Raw genomic sequence first — 17,462 nt, 5'->3', positions numbered from 1 at the left:
TCTACAAACCTGATTGAAATTTCTATTTTTTTTTAGTAATATATTTAGTCTGAAGGGGCAGGCTGAAGGTTTTTTTTCCACAGGCTGAAGTTTGAGAAAGTGGTTTGATTCTATTTAGTAGAAAATAACCTTTTAACAGCTTATGTCTACAAAAGCACCAATAAACTCTTTTTCACTCTTATGATGTAGAAACCAGAAACTCTTAATTATTCACCTGCTATAAGAAATCTGGTGACTGTTAATTCCCCAAAATAAAGTCCACTCAACTATTTTTTTCCTCCTGTATACATATATGATCAGAATCTAACTAAAGATAGAAATATAAAAAGCTATCATGAGGTACTACACTAAAATGATGAGCTATTATCTAGAGTCCATGCTGAACTTGGATTCAATTATACATTTTTTAATGGCAAATTTGTTACAATTTTATTATAAATAATTCCATGATTTGATAAAGTACCAATTTAATTAGCCACATACCCTGAATGCTCTATTCTTCTCTTCCTTCTGTTGTTTCTCCACTTCAACATGGCGGGCTAGACGGGCCAGAGTTAAAGCAACTTTATCCTTCTGATGGTCAATATAGTCTTTGTGCTTAACATTATCCTATAATGGAAAAAACAATTTCCATTTCTTTTAAATAACAAAATTAGCTTTGGGATAATGAATTCATTTACCAAAGAGTTATTGTACTAAACAATCGTTTACTTTTTTTTAGTTTATTTATTTACTTAAGTAACCACTATTCCCAACATGAGGCTCAAAATCATGACCCTGATATTAAGAGTCACATGCTCTCCCGACTGAACCAGCCAGGCGCCCCAAGAACCATTTAATTTTATCATCACCAAATTTCTAAGAGGTTATCTTATGTATTTTACACTTTATGTGGCATTCTGTAAGTCAGCCAGTTATCTATCAGCATCTGTGGTTTTCAAGAAGTTAGGTAAACTAACTGCTAGGGCAATTTATCATCCTTCTTTACTTTATAATTATCGGGATACTGAACAGTTTGGTGATGCTTAGCTCTGAGTCTATAAGGTAATGCCATTAAGCCATTAGTCTCCCCCTAAAAGGTCTAATAGTACAAACGTTCCTGGTTCTGGTTTTTCAGCAGTGCCAGAACAATATTTATTTGAGAAAATTATTTTTAAAAAATAGATCTACCTCTCAGTTTCTGGTCCCACATGTAAGGAGCTTATAAGTTGCCACTCCATCCTGACAAGATAAAAGCTGAACAAACCAAGAAGTCAACAACTCTTCTTAGATCTACCAGAGAAGTAAGGTTACAGTGCAAACCAGTGCTCCAAAAAAGAGAAACAGAGGGGCAAATACAGAGAATCACAAACTAATAGAGCAGAAATCCATGAGGGGAAACCTCAGCAGGAAGCAGTATTGAGTAAAAAATCTAAACTATAATTGATGAATTGCTAGACACTTAGTCGGACAAGTCCAAGAGTTAAAAGACAAGATGACCCACAAGATGACCCAGTCATGGAGAACTGTCAGATTTTTAATCTCCAAAAGTTCTACCAAGTTCTTACAGTAAAGACTAGAGAAAAATCCCCTCATACTTACAGCAGGGGGAGAGAAGTAAGCATTTTGAAATATGCCAGAGCATTCTGTTCCTCTTAAGAAGGCCTGCCCTCAACAAAAACTATTTTACCAGCACTTAACCTATAGGAATTTTACCAGAATCTAATCAACCTGGGAGAATGCAAATACACAATTCCAAGCCACTCTAGCAATCCTTCCCACTTAAAATGGAGGGGATTGAGGAGCACTGCTGAAGGTCACAGTCCAGGGCCATAAACTCAACAAGACTGAGACTAGATCACAGGACTACATAGTGCTACCACTCCTCCGTACCTTATCACTACATTAAGGCCCATTTACCAAAGCCTCTTTTACCTAACATATCATTTCTACCTTTCAACTAAAACTTACAAGAAATACTAAAAGGCAGAAAGCACAGTTTGAAGAGTCAGAGCAAGCACAGAAGGCAGGCATGGAAGGGATATTGGAATGATCAGATCAGGAATTCAAAACAACTGATTAACATGCTAAGGGCTCTGATGGAAAAAGTAGACAACATGAAAGAACAGATGTGTAATATAAGAGAGTTGGAAATCCTAAGAAAGAACCAAAAAGAGATGTTAGAGATCAAAAACACTATTACAGAAATGAACAATGCTCCATTAGTAGACTGCTCATCACTGAAAAAAGAATCTCTGTCCTTAAGGATATGTCAACAGAAACTTCCAAAACTGAAAAACAAAACAAAAGCCTAAAAAAAAAAAAAAAAATCACAAAATGGAATACCTAGAACTATTACAAATGATGTTACATATGCATAATGAAAATACCAGAAGAAAGAAAGGAACAGAATATTTGAAGCAATAATGGCTGAGAATTTCTCCCAATCAATGTCAGACACCAACACATAAATCAAGGAAGAAGTAAAACCCTCTTTGTTCACAGATTTCATGATCTTTCTAAGAAAACAGCATGCAAAGTAAACGGTAGTTAGAAGTGAAGTAACCTGTGTAATTAGATATTCATAGGAGCTTTATTCATAATGGCCAAAACATGGAAGCAACAAAGATGTTTTTTTGCAGATAAATGGTTAAAACTGTGGTACATCCAGATGATGGAACATTATTCAGTGCTGAAAAGAAATGTGCCGCCAAACGGCAACTGGGTGGCTCAGCTGGTTAAGCGTCCAACTCCTGATTTTGGCTCAGATCACAATCTCAGAGTTCTGAGATCAAGCCTACCATGGCTTTGCACTGGGCACGAAGGCTGCTTAAGATTCTTTCTCCCTCTGCCTTTTCTCCCATTCCCCTCAAACAATGAGCCATCAAGCTATGAAAAGATATGGAGGAAACTAAAATACATATTACCAAATGAAAGAGGCTCATTTAGGTACACCTGGGTGGCTCGGCAGTTGGGTGTCTTTGACTCAGGTCATGATCCTGGGGCCCTAGGATCAAGTCCCACGTTGGGTTCTCTGCAGGGAGCTTGCTTCTCCCTCTGCCTGTGTCTCTGCCTCTGTGTGTCTCTCATAAATAAATAAATAAAATCTTAAAAAAAAAAAAAAGAGGCTGATTTTAAGTCTGCATACTGCATGATTCCAACTACATGACAGTCTGGAAAAGGCAAAACAATGTGACAATAAAAAGATCAGTGGTTGCCCAGAGCTGGGGGAAGGGAGTGATGAGCTGGCAGAGTAGGGGTCTACAGAGCAGTAAAATCACTCTGTATGATGTGTGTCCAACTATAAAGATAGACACCTGTCACCATAAATTTGTCCAAACCCACAGAATGTACATCAGTAGTGAACCCTAATGGAAACTTAGGGTGATAATGATGCATCACTGTAGGTTCACGGATCATAACAAACGTACTAGTATGTTGGGGGATTCTGATAATGAGGGAAGCTATGAACGTCTAAGGGCAGGAGGTATACCAGAACCTCTGTACTTTCCTCTCGGTTTTGCTGTAAACCTAAAACTTCTTTTAAAAAGTCTATTAAAATTTTTTTCTACTAGAAAGACTAGGTTACTAACTAAATACCACTCTTTAGGCAAGTCAGTCATGTATGTACAACCCAAATTTTATCTACAGTGGGACAGAATTACATCAACCATGTCAAACATCAGATGTGATTTTCCAAGTGCACAAAAGTTACACTGAAGTGAGTTATAGCTGAGGCCAAAATGGTATTTTCAGTATGAGGCCACACCTTTGCAATAAGGAATGCTCACAGAATCACTCTGGGTCCAAGTAGTTTCAACTCACTTTCTGACCACTTAGCCAGCCTACACTCTTGTACCAGGTAATAGATGACATTTTCCTAACTTCAAAATATTCTTTTACAAGTCACAGGACAATGCAGCTTACCAGAAATAATTCACGAAAAGCTATTTATTTGAGCTCCAATCCTTTAGTAAAGGCATATTTATCTGTATTAAAAGTAAATGTCCTCTGGGAAGACAAAAATATTATTTCAAATGTAGGTGCTACCTTGAGAAGGAAATTTAGAGTAGATCCTAAAAGAATTTTTTAATTTAAGGAAGTTAATAATATTTAAACATGGGCCTAGGGACTCCTGGGTGGCTCAAAGGTTGAGCATCTGCCTTTGGCCCAGGGCGTGATCCTGGAGTCCAGGATCGAGTCCCACATCAGGCTCCCTGCATGGAGCCTGCTTCTGCCTCTGCCTGTGTCTCTGCCTCTCTCTCTCCATGTCTTTCATGAATAAATAAATAAAATACATTCTTTAACAAACAAACAAACATGGGCCTACAGTAGGTTAGTTTTCCTGACACAGATACATTTATTTATTTAGGTCTTAAACTCTAGAAAAGTCATGCTTGGAGGCAAAGAAAACCAACGTTATAATAACACACAAGGGAGTCAAGGTATAAATGAGGATTTACCTATAAAAATATGTTGTTGGATCATAATAATGTGAATATTCTGGGGACAGAAAGGTGACCATGGTTTGGATTAACTAAAGTAATCCTAATCTAGAAGAGCTACCCTTCAATTTATGGTTCCAGAACCATTTTACTTTCTCCTAGGCCACCACAAAATAATCATTCTGAAATACTGAAGTTATACTCATTCAGGAAGACTTTAATAATATTTATTCTTAAAGTTTCCTTTAAAGCACAAGTAATGATTCTCTGCTTTACGTTATAAACTCTAAATATACTCTGGGCACAAAACTAAATGAAGACCAAAGTCTAAAACACAGAGATTATATATTGATTGGGAAAGATCTTTAGTATTCCACTTGCTGCAAAATTTAAGTATGAACTTTACTCCCTGCAACTATATTCATAGACTTGGAACATAAATTATTTGGTCCTTTAATCAACATTTAAACATTTGTTTACATTTCTTCAACTTCATTCTAAAATTAATCTCTAGCCCTAGAACATTACTCTTTGGCAGTCAATTAAGTAAAAACTATTAGTATTGACAATTTGCTAAAATTATTTTCCTCATATTTAGCTATCAGTAGCCTATGTTATCTTTTATTTTTTTTAAGATTTTATTTATTTATTCATGATAGACACAGAAAGAGAAAGAGAGAGAGAGAGAGAGAGAGAGAGAGAGAGAGAGAGGCGCGCAGAGAGAAGCAGGCTTCATGCCGGGAGCCTGATACGGGAACTCAATTCCGGGACTCCAGGATCACACCTTGGGCCAAAGGCAGGCACTGAACTGCTGAGCCACCCAGGGATACCCCTATGTTATCTTTTAATTAACTATCTGGTTGTTGTTGTTGTTGTTTAAGATTTATTTATTTATTTATGCATGATAGAGAGAGAGAGGCAGAGACACAGGCAGAGGGAGAAAGAAGCAGGCTCCATGCCAGGAGCCCAACGCGGAATTCGATCCTGGGACTCCAGGATCGCGCCCTGGGCCAAAGGCAGGCACTAAACCGCTGAGCCACCCAGGGATTCCCCACTATCTCGTTATGTTAATAAAAAAGATTACTTCTGTGATTCCCAACTAATTCTAATCTATTTATTATCTTTCATGATTTGGAAAGGCTCAAAAGACCTAACAACTCCGATACTGACAACAAAAAACATTTAAAACTGACTTTAGTTTCCTTCTCTTTTTCCTTGAAGGGGAAAGTTTCTATTTTCTTCTTAAAAACAAAAACAAAATCAATCTCTCTATAGCTACATATATCAAAAGCACTTAAGTAGACAATCTGTCAGGAGTTGATATAAAGGAATGAATGGTAGAGCTAGAGAAAGAATGAGCTTCAACTTTGAAACCTCTACCACGTATGAGAAAAATGAAGTATTTAAAATAAGAATGTTTTCTCCTAAAATGGTGAAAAATTAATTATACAGAGCAGGGGATGACAGTCATATGATATTTTTCTATCACAATTAGGTTTTGGGATCAAGGTTACTGGTTAAAGCCAGGCACGAGTAATGGGTTATGTATGAACACTCAACTCTTTCCAGAAAGCCAAATCCCTTGGATTTCCATTGTTTGTGATCCAAGACAGGGCTAGCCTATTGATTTTACAAAATTAAATACTCCTGTGGTTCTGAGAGAACACATACACTAGAAAAACAAGATCAGGGCAGCCCCGGTGGCGCAGCAGTTTAGCACCGCCTGCAGCCCAGGGCGTGATCCCGGAGACCCTGGATCGAGTCCCACGTCAGGCTCTCTGTATGATGCCTGCTTCTTCCTCTGCCTGTGTCTCTGCCTCTCCCTCTCTCTCTGTCTCTATGAATAAATAAATAAAATCTTTAAAAAAAAAAAAAGAAAAGAAAAAAAAGATCATGGATATGGATATTAAAATACCTACTAGGGATTTTACCTATTAGATCACAGAAGGCCCTATTTTACATAGAATAGGGAAGTCAAAGAATCAGTATGTTTAGAAACTAACTTACCAGAAGGCAAGGGAGAAAAAGCTTACTGTAGGCCACCACCTTGTTATTGATTCAACCACAGAACCAAAGCTATAGTATTATTTGTCAGGAACATGGGCAGAAACTGATCTTATTTCAGGCTAGATGAAAGTATCTTAAATGTCTTCTGTAAAATTAAGATGAAAAAGGGACACTATAGTCTTGAGTTTGGGAGTTTTCCACTACTCCATTAGTGCCAAAATGCTGAACTGTAATTTAATGTGAAATCACAAAATTCTAGGACTGTTCTTAGGTTAGTTACGCCAATCTTCCCCATAGTCTATAGTATTTTTTTAAAGATTTTATTCATAAAGACAGAGAGATTGAGAAAGAGAGAAAGAGAGGGGCAAAGACACAGGCAGAGGGAGAAGCAGGCTCCATACAGGAAGCCTGACATGGGACTCAATACCAGGTCTCCAGGATCACACCCCAGGCTGCAGGCGGTGCTAAACCGCTGCACCACTGGGGCTGCCCAAAGCCTATGGTATTAATAAGCATTTAGGTCCATAGGGCTTTCCTATGGTCACTTTCAGTTAAGTAAATTTTCAAGCTAGAAGGAATTGGCTCTCAATATAAGAATGGTAAGAATAAAATGTTCACAAGCTATAGCATTTTCATTCTTCTTGAAGCACAATGCTGTGGTCACCCTGGATCAATTTCCATGTTAGATATGACTAAAGAATAAATACTATTGAGTCCACAGGGATAGGAAATGATCTACAAGAAAATGCTATCCACTCAGCTATTTTTGGGGAGAAGGATAGGAAAGTCTTTTTTTTTTTTTTTAATAATTTTAACATTTTATTTATTTATTCAAGAGAGACACAGAGAGAAAAGCAGAGACACAGGCAGAGGGAGAAGCAGGCTCCATGCAGGGAGCGCGATTCAGGACTCGATCCCAGGACTCAGGGATCATGCCCTGAGCAGAAGGCAGATGTTCAACCACTGAGCGACCCAGGCGTCTCAGGAAAGTCTTAAGTAGGGAGGGGAGAGTGGTTTCTCTCTATTTTAATAGATCATTCCCTGCATCAGTTTTTCTTCCATAACCTCTTCCACTCCCACTGGGGAAGTGTGTGGGGTCTTCACAGAATTGAAGAAAAAGTTGTAAAGTCAGAAAACATTAAAAGGCAAATTCTAATTCAATGACTATGAAAAAATATTTTAAATAAAACTTTTAAAATAAACTGTTTTTAAAAATAATATGGCTAAAATGACAGTCTGACACACAAAAAAAATCTGTGGATGATCAGGAGTTGGAAGGTTACAAAGTGAGGGTCACACCAGGTACAGACGAAAAGCTTTCCAGAACCTCAGAAGCCAGGCTAATATGGCCTCTCTCTCTATGATCCTGTGCTCACCCTGGACATTATGAACTTCTTATATCCTCCAATATACTTTTTTCTTTTTAAAGATTCTACCTTATCTATCTAAACAGAGAGAGAACACACAAGCAGGAGAAGCAGCAGGCAGAGGGAAAGGAGAAGCAGGCTCCTACGTGAGCGCCCGATGTGGGGCTTCATCCCAGGACCCTGGGATCATGACCCAAGCCAAAGGCAGATGCTTAACCGACTGAGCCACCCAGGCACCCTCTCTAGTATATTCTCTACACTATTTTAAAAGGTTTTATTTATCTGAGAGAGAGAGGGAGAGCACAGGCAGACACCCCATTGAGCAGGGCCCCAATCTGGATTCAATCCCAGAACCCTGAGATCATGACCTGAGCTGAAGGCAGATGCCTAATCGACTGAACCACCCGGCTGCCCCTATTCTTTACGTTTTCTTAAATGTAAAACTTGGGTTGTACAAACTGAATCTGGGCTGTGTCCTAGAAATGGCCGCCAGATTAAGAATACTGGTTAAATCTGAGTACACATATCCATGAAAGCTAAGTCTGTATAGGCATATCTCATTTTATTGCACTTTGTAGATACTTCTTGTTTGTTTAACAAATTGAAGGCTTGTGGCAACCCTGCATCCAGCAAGTCTACTGGCATGATTTCTCCAACAGCACTTGCTCACTCCATGCCTGTGTCATTTTTAGGTAATTGAGATATTTCAAAAATTTTTATTGTTATATTTTTGTAGTGATCTGTGATCTTTGATATTAGTATTACAATTGTTTCTGTAATAAATGTTGTGTGTGTTCTGATGGCTCCACCAACTGGCCATTCCCTTGTCTCGCTCCCCTTCCTTAGGCCTATTTCCTGAGACATAAATATTGAAATGATGCCAATCAATAATCTGACAATGACCTCTCAGTGTTCAGGTGAAAGGAAGAGTTGCACATTTATCATTTTAAAAGTTAGAAATGATTTAACTTAGTGGGAAAAGCATAATGAAAACCATGACAGGCTGGAAGCTTGGCCCCTTGCACCAAACTGCCAACTTGCAAACTGCAAAGAGAAAGTTTTTGAAGGAAATTACAAGTGCTACTGTAAGGAAACATGAATGATAACGCAGAACAGCCTTACTGCTGATATGAAGACAGTTTTAGGGGTGCCTGGGTGGCTCAGTCAGTTAAGTAAGTGTCTGCCTTTGGCTCAGGTCATGATCCCAGGGTCCTGGGATGGAACCCCACAGCCCTGCATTGGGCTCTCTGCTTCTCCCCAACTGTACTCTTTTCTCTGTCAAATAAATAAGTAAATAATCTTAAAAAAAAAAAAAAAAAGTTTTAGCGTTTTGAATAGATCAAACCAGCTACAACATTCCCTTAAGCCAAAAGCCCAGTCCAGAACAAAGCCCTAACTCTTCAATTTTGTGAAGGCTGAGAGAGGTAAGGAAAATGAGCAGTTTGAAGCTAGCAGAGGTTGATTCATGAGGCTTAGGAAAAGCTGATTCATAACATCAAAGTACAAGGTGAAGCAGCAGGTGATGTCGAAGCTACAGCAGGTTATTCAGAGCTAGCTAAGATAATTAATGAAGGTGGCTGCGCTAAACCACAGAGCTTCAATATGGATGAAATAGCCTTCTATTGGAAAGGAGATGCTATCTAGGACTTCCATAGCTTAGAGAGGTCAATGCCTGGCTTCAAAGCTTCCAAGGACAGGCTGACTCTCTTGTTAGGGGCCAACACAGCTGGTGACTTTTTAAGTTGGAACCAGTGCTCATTAACCATTCTGAAAATCCTAAGGCCCTTAAGAATTATGCTGTCTACTCTGCCAGTGCTTTGTAAATGGAGTAAGGCTGGAATGAAAGCACATCTATTTACATGATGGTTTACTGAATATTTTAAGCCCACTGTTGAGATCTACTGCTCAGAACAAAAATTCCTTCAGAATTTGACTGCTCATTGACAATGCGCTGGTCACCCAAGAGCTCTGATGGAGATGTACAACGAGAATGTTGTTTTCATGTCTGCTAACACAACATCCATTCTGCGGCCCACGGATCAAGGAACAACTTCAACTCTCAAGTCTTATTATTTAAGAGATACAGTCTGTAAGGTTACAGCTGCCATAGATAGTGATATTTCAGATCAGGGCAAAGAAAACTGAAAACCTCCTGGAAAGGAGGTTTCTAGATGCCAGTAAGGATATTCATGATTCATGGGAAGAGTTTAAAATATCAACATTAATAGCTTGGAAGATGTTGATTCCAACCCTCATGGATGACTTTGAGGGGTTCAATCAAGACTTTCATGGACGAAGTAACTGTAGATGTGGTAGAAACATCAAGAGAACTGGAATTAGAAGTAGAGCCTGAGATATGACTGAATTGCTGCAAGCTAATGATAAATGAACAGATAAGGAATTGCTTCTTATGGATGAGCAAAGAGGTTTCTTGAGACAGAACCTATTCCTTGTGAGGATGCTGTAAAGATTGTTGAAGTGACAACAAAGGATTTGGAATATTACTATGCTAGAGAAATCATTCCTAAAAAGCAGAGTTAATCAATGTGGCCAACTTCACTACTGTTTTATATTTAAAAATTGCCACAGCCACCCCAACTTTCAGCAAATCACCAACCTGGTCAGTCAAAAGCCATCAACATCGAGGCAATACCCTCCACTAGGAAAAAAGTTAGGACTTACTGAAAACTCATGATGGTTAGAATTTTTTAGCAATAAGGTATTTTTAAATTAAGGCATGTATTTTTTTTTATACACAATACTACTGCACACTTAATATATGTGTTATTGTGATGGTCTGGAACCAAACCCGCAGTATCTCTAAGGTATGCCTATACAGGTGAAAGTAACCAAGAATTCTTTTGTTCTTGAGGATAAAATGTTTAAGTTTGATTTTACTTATTTTTATTTATTTTTTAAGTTTTAATGTAGTGTGGAAGAGTTAGAGCAAAAATTCCAAGTCTAGGAGTAAGGTATAACTTGGAAAAGAAGAGGGCTTTCTTAGGAGATCTAATCTGTAATGATGGGATTCAATGCGTCAACCTAACTGGGGGCAAGAGGAAAAGGAAAACCTGGCACAGGAGTCCCTTGTCAGGGACATTTTAAAAGAAACTAATTATCAATGGTCACCATAATTTCTAAAGAGTAAAGACAAAAATCTCAAGCTAATATTTTAAAATTTCCCCTAGTAGTCTCATACTAAACAAATTTAGCTTTATGAAAAACTAGCTACACTACCCTGATTTTTCTTTTTGCTAGAGACCAATAACCACCTCACACTTGAAATCAGTTCAGCTGAACTTAAAATTGGTTCTGCCCACGAACTCAAAAGTCTGATCATAAAAGATAATCAGGAGTTACATTCAATGTGAATTCCACACTTTAGACAAAATTTTCACCACAGTGATTAATACTTTTACTTACTAATCAAGTTTAATGAGCTAACAAAGATTTCCTGGAAACTATTAAAGTTTCTCACATTAATGTGAAACTGATCTACTTACTATGTGAACTATAAAATAAATCATACAGGATCATTAAATAGGTAAATTAATGACAAAAGGCACAAAACACCACCAATGAAGCTATAAACTCTATAGATTTCAATGTCTTCTTCCCCTCACTTATATTTAAATAAAATAATCTCATCTTTTGTTAAAATATGTTAAGTAATATCTAGAAGGCTAGAAATCAAAATGTCTACAGTACTTGTTTAACTGGAGAATTTTTTAAAATCTTTTTCTAGTATTTCTACAATCAGCACATATAATAAAATTAACAAAATTTCAATTTCTAACCAACAAGATAGTATGACAACAAGTATTGAGGATCTCACTATTTTGTTTGGGAATAATGGATTTGGTTTAAATTAATTCCTTATAAAAATGTAAGTTTAACATTTATCTTTCATAAGGTAGATGGAAATTTTGTATCGAAAAGGAACATAATCTGTTAGTAAATTGTATTTAACTTTTTTCCCTCCAGATTTTTCTCTCTAGAAATCCAATGTTTAGGCTACATTATTTTTCAAACCTAACAGGAAAAGATATTAATTATAACTAAGGTAGGTCATATTCAGTTCACAGCTTTAATGACTATCAGGAAAATATATTTTACAGAGCTTTGATGTCAAACACCATTACTATTTTAAAGCAAAAAGCATTTAGCTAAAACATACTTGAAATTTTGTATTTTTCTTTAAATACATATATGCTTAAGACAAACTGCAAAGCACATATACTCATTTGTATTTTTAAGTGTACTTAAATTATTAAAAATATAATTAGGCAAATTAAAAATCGAAAAAATATTAGCTTATTCAACTATACCTGACCTTCCTCTTTTCCTGTTTGGGATATAAAAATAGAAAGCAAGACTCTCAACTTTTCCAATGACCAAGGTAATTTCTCAATGTTTAATATATTTATTCACATGGAAACTAATAATGTCCCCAAAGTAATTTTTACTAGAGCTTGAGTTTTATTAGAGGTAGGCTTTCTTTTAGAATTCATCTACAAATAAAGGCCTGTTCCTTGAACTATTCACTCTCAATCCTGCAGTGCATTAAGTTTAAGAAGCTATGTGCCATACACTGCCAGCTCCCTTCTGGTAGTTAAGAACTGGGCTTGGTACTGAATGCAGAGGAAGTGGACTATAACCTGCTTCGTAAAACTTTTCTAAGGTTTTATGAATAGATTCAAATATTAAATACAGGCAGATCTTTCACTTTACTCAAGTTGAACTTCTAAGTCCTTTCTTACTGCTTTAACTAGCTAAATCAGTTTTCTAAAAATATTTGCCAAGATCAAGTCAAAGGAAATACAGAATTAAAGGAATAGTACTGCTTTTGTAAAGCAATTTCTAGAAATACTGAAAAAAGCAGGGCTTCACAGAAGAAATTGTCATTTTATAATAGTTGGTTGCATTATATTATTTTGAGCCTTTTTTATAATGAGCATCTGATATATTTTAAAATCACCACTAATCTCTAAAAAGCACTTTAGTTCTTGAGTAACTATCAAATTTGGCTTTATACAAAATTACTTTTTAAATGAAAATATGAATATAGTAAATGGATCTTTCTCTATGAAATGGATTTCGTTTCTGTACAGGGTGAGATAAGCTAGGAGAAAACACTCTGTAAAATGAGTAATCCAGAGAACTGATCACAACAACCCAGTTCCCTGACTCACCAAGAGCACTTTTTTGGCTATAGAAAAGCCAGTAATAAGGGAAGATGAAATTTGCAGGAGGTAAGGGAGAGGAATAGGGAGAGGGATATAGAGAATAATCCAAGGCAAATGTTTATTTGTTGTTCTTATAATATCTCCCTGAATGTCAGCTGGCACAAACTAGTCAGAGGTGCATCAGATGGAGAATAATTATTCTAGCCATTATCCTTATGTTCTATTTAAAGAAGGGATCCCAAGTTTAAAAGAAAGTTCAAAGGGGCAACTGTGAAAGTGGAATGAATTAACTTCATAAATTATTGTAACTATCTATCTGACCAGTACACTTGGTTAGAATAGAATTCCGAACTGCATTATTTCACACAAACTCAAATTTCAAAGCCTGCTTATTATTACCCATCCTAAAGCTGCAGTTCAGAATTTGGTCTGAAGTTTGCACTCCCAGAAGTTCTGCTTAACAGAAGCCCCTTCTACCCAACTTATGGCTCAAACCACACCCCAAAATAACTTTTTGAAAAGCAACAGTTTTTCTCAAGAATTTTATATTCAAATACAGAGAGAGCAGAAGGGATAAACACAGCAAAGCAGTACAATATTTATTTACCATCTCCAGCAGCAAAGCTTTGGAACCAGGAAACAACCCTTTTGTACAAAGCAATCATCTTCCCAACCCACAACTGGTTACTGTTTACAAATACTAGGTACACAGAACATCTGCTTTATGTGGCAAACTTAAAAACATACAGATATACCCCATTCTGTAAAGTACTTAACTCGGTTAAGAAGGCAAGTACCACCAAACCTGTTAAGTAAGATTCTTCCTCCTGTAATGTCTTTTGGGTCAATTGCCATATCTATAATTATAAAAATCCCCTCCTAGAAAGAATGACTTTGATTCTATTTCAGTACAGGACCACACACAAAAACAAAACACCCCCCCAAAACCTAAAACAAAATAAAAAGAAAAAACCCAAATGTAAACAAAACAAAAACATATTTGGAACTTGAGAATTTTTAGATATCTCTGAAGTTGCAAGGGGAAGATTATAACTTTAACCCTGAGTGCCACTGCTATACCTCTGGCACAGGAAGAAAAAGATGAATTAGGAAGAAAAAAGAGAAACGGTGAATGAAAGTGGCAACCAGAGCAAGAAAGGAAACTCAAATCACAGAAAAAACAAACAGGATGTTGACAAAATGTGTTTTGGGTGCTGCTGGAGATACCACTGGCACAAGGTTTAGAGGTTGTTCTTCAATACACCACTTCCAAATTCCAATGAAGCAACATTTTTATAAATAACTTCATTTTCCCCAAGTCTACCCTCAAATTATCTGTAAACCAAGGTACAGGGAAATCAGCCACATTTAGCTACACTGAGGACACAATGCCAATAGGAGGTCCTGAAATATGCAACTGTATCCCCATAATGGTCTGTCACACTCCACTTTAATGTCATCATCTTGTTCATCTTCAAAGTTGTTCTCTACCAGTGTCTGTTCTTTTTCACTGCTTAAGCTGTGCCTGGGACTAGAGGTGCACTAACTGAAAGCCCTCCTTTGGCTCAGTTCAGGAAAGAAAAAGAATTGCTCTAGATGTCCACAGGGGACTATGGTACAAAGCAAACTCTAGACAGACTACGTCTATAACCTCACAAATAATGGCCACACAAACTTGGTACACTTCAAATAGGTGGGAACCAATACATTTCCAGGAGTAATTTATCCTTTCTTCAGCTTAATCTCCACCAACTGTCCCGCATAAAGGCTGTTCCAGAAAGTTCTGAAACCAGACACAATGTTCCACATGCCTTTGTATACACTGATTCCTCTCAATGCCTGGCTTTTGATTCTCCACTGGTCCAACTATCTCTTCTCTAATCATGATGCAAACCCCAGCTCAAATTATTTGCTAAGTAAGAAAAGCTTCCTTGATCCCTCTAGATGGCCCTCTCTTCCATTCCAACTTCATCGCAGGCATTCCTCCAAACAGGACAATTACATCATTTTGGTTATTTCTTTTTCTTAAGAGAATATACCATCTCTTATTAATAACTCTCAGTTCCCCCAGACCTTCCTCAGTGCCTGCCTGCATACAGTTATTAAAAACTATGATAGAAGATTGTTGCCAACATAGACACAAAGGGACAAAACAGCATCCATCAAAAATCATATACATACCTACATATCCTAGCTCTTCATTCTACATTCTTTTATTTTTTCTTATTGTTTATCATGAGCATTTCTTAGCCTGCACTTAAGAGACTATTTTACTTTAAATATGCCTTTCAATGATCTAGTGTATTGATAAGCTTGTAATACAGCTTAATGGTTAAGCCTTAAAAAACTGTAAACAAGGGGAACATGATCTGATGACATGAACTATTACATGCTATTAAATATACATCATAAAATGTATCAGTATTTATATCCAATACCATCCCACAGTTATATCTAGGTAGAAACAGCACACCTTTGAAAGAAAAGAAATCTATACTGGGCTTTTGAATTTTCAAAGTACTTCCAGGCATTACCTCATTTGAGAGTAGGAAAACTGAGGCTCAGGAAACAAGTGACTTGCTAATACTCAGATGAAAGTCTTAGAATTTACATACCTGTGCTTTGCACCATTCCACCTTCCTTCCTAGCCAATATCCTAAAGATGCCAGCCAAAAAAAAAAAAAAAAACACCACCCCACATACACACCAAACTTAAGTATCTGAAACAAAACAGTTGTAACACAAAAGGCAGAAAAAAAAAAATAAAAGCAAAAAAAAGACCCTTGACTAAAATGGTAAGTGCTGAAAACAAATGGATTATGTGAAACAAGCCAATGACCATTCATCATGAACAATTTTAGTGCCACAGTGAAATCTCAATGGAAAAACTAAGAGGTTAGGGTTTCTGATCGGACAAGTGAAATGACCAGGAATTAGTTAATATAAGACATCAAGTACTAAGGGATGAGAGTACAGCCATAAACACAAAATTAAGGGAAGAAAAAGATTAGTATATGTCAAATTAGCTTTTCAGAGAAGTTATAACTTGAGCCTTGAAAACCACAAAGAGGCAGCCTAGTACAATGCTGAATTGAGACTTTGGAGGAATAGTCAATATTCAAAGCTACATTCCATCACTTGAGCAATGTGCTTAATGATGTTTCATTTTCTCATATGCAAAATAAGGGTGAATTTCTTCAAGAACGCCTTGTAATTTCTAACAGTGTACTAAATGTGAGCTCTATAAATGAAAATTTTCTCCTATACTTGCTTCCCATGCAGGAAAACAACTTTTAGACCTAAGGCTATCAAGGTGCTTTCAAGATCTCAAAAAATATTTTTGCTGAAAGTAAACAGGAGTTGTTATAAGCCATTAGACAAAGGCTATAACATGCATGCAACTGTTGCTAAGAATCTAAATAAGGCTAATTAAACACTGACTATACTCAGACCAAGGCAAAAAAGGAAGCACTGCACACCTAAGAGCAGAAATGTTTAATACAATTAAGTATGTTCAAAAAAATGGAACTGAAATTTGTGACTTGGAAAATGCTTCCCCCTAATCACTCATATCATTGTTGCCCCAGTAATTAACGTGGTATAGGTAAAGGGACCACAAACATGATAGTTATTACAGGACATTAGTGTTAAATGCACACTAAATAGTGTGAAACACAGCTATCACAGATAAAAGTAGGAATTATCAAGAGGTCTAATTGTAGCCCTTAAAACTGAGTGATGAGATACAGCTACTCCTATGGGCAAGGACAGAAAAGAGAAGGCATATGATAGGCAGCTGAAGGGCGGGGGGGGAAGCATATGAAAATAGGTCTTATAAAGAGACTTCTTAACAGAACTCACAATAACATATGAAGCATTTAAGATCAAAGCAGAGTTTAAAATAAGACTAAATACAAAGCATTACTTTCACTTCTACCAAGGAATATACTTAGGAGTATTAGAAAACTCAATACAACTTGAAAGATCTCCAAAGTCCTATGACAAAGTACAGACAACCTGAGAATTCTTACTGAATTCTTGACAAGGCATCAGAAAATCCAAGAGATCATGTGAAATAGACATCTCAATAAAACAGGTAAAGCCCTTAAGACCTACAGAAAACTGGGTAATTTTAAGATAGAGTATATGTCAGAGCTTTTTATAACTTCATGGTATGGTAATGGGCTTACAATTTTTATGAGAAGATGCAATTAACCATAAACTATATGTAATAATATATTTGTGTGAAAACTATGCAAAATGAGAAAATAATACTGCCATTAAATAAGGCATTAAAAATTGATTGAATTTCAAAAGTCAGTAAATAATAGTTCCAGAGACTGGACTGGCTACTTTTTTAAAAAAGGACAAAGGAGAAAACTAGAAAAATCTCTTACAATAATGAAGGCATTGTATTTAAGTACACAAACACAAAGCCACATCAAAATCCTGGCTAGTATTTACTGGTTGAATAAAAA

At 36.7% G+C, this 17,462-nt stretch overlaps 1 protein-coding gene across 7 annotated transcripts in view; it reads right to left on the bottom strand.

Annotated features, from left to right (window-relative positions):
- Nucleotides 1-17,462, bottom strand: part of ZNF451 (zinc finger protein 451) — an 88,933-nt gene that overhangs the window by 53,081 nt on the left and 18,390 nt on the right. For 5 of the 7 annotated variants that reach the window (XR_011996670.1, XR_011996673.1, XM_072734742.1 and 2 more), the window contains one exon: nucleotides 484-609. The exons of 1 other annotated variant lie outside the window; for it this stretch is intronic. Coding sequence is in view for 2 of the 6 variants with exons in the window: in XM_072734742.1 (XP_072590843.1) it covers nucleotides 484-609 (126 nt within the window). In the remaining 4 variants the exon portion in view is untranslated. Of the gene's footprint in view, nucleotides 1-483; nucleotides 610-1,170; nucleotides 3,990-17,462 lie in introns of those variants that run through there. One more of the 7 variants, XM_025991101.2, reaches the window with a different exon arrangement.

The sequence above is a fragment of the Vulpes vulpes genome, chromosome 1 (genome assembly GCF_048418805.1).
Source record: "Vulpes vulpes isolate BD-2025 chromosome 1, VulVul3, whole genome shotgun sequence".
Taxonomy (NCBI): domain Eukaryota; kingdom Metazoa; phylum Chordata; class Mammalia; order Carnivora; family Canidae; genus Vulpes; species Vulpes vulpes.
This window is presented reverse-complemented; position numbering and strand designations above follow the sequence as displayed.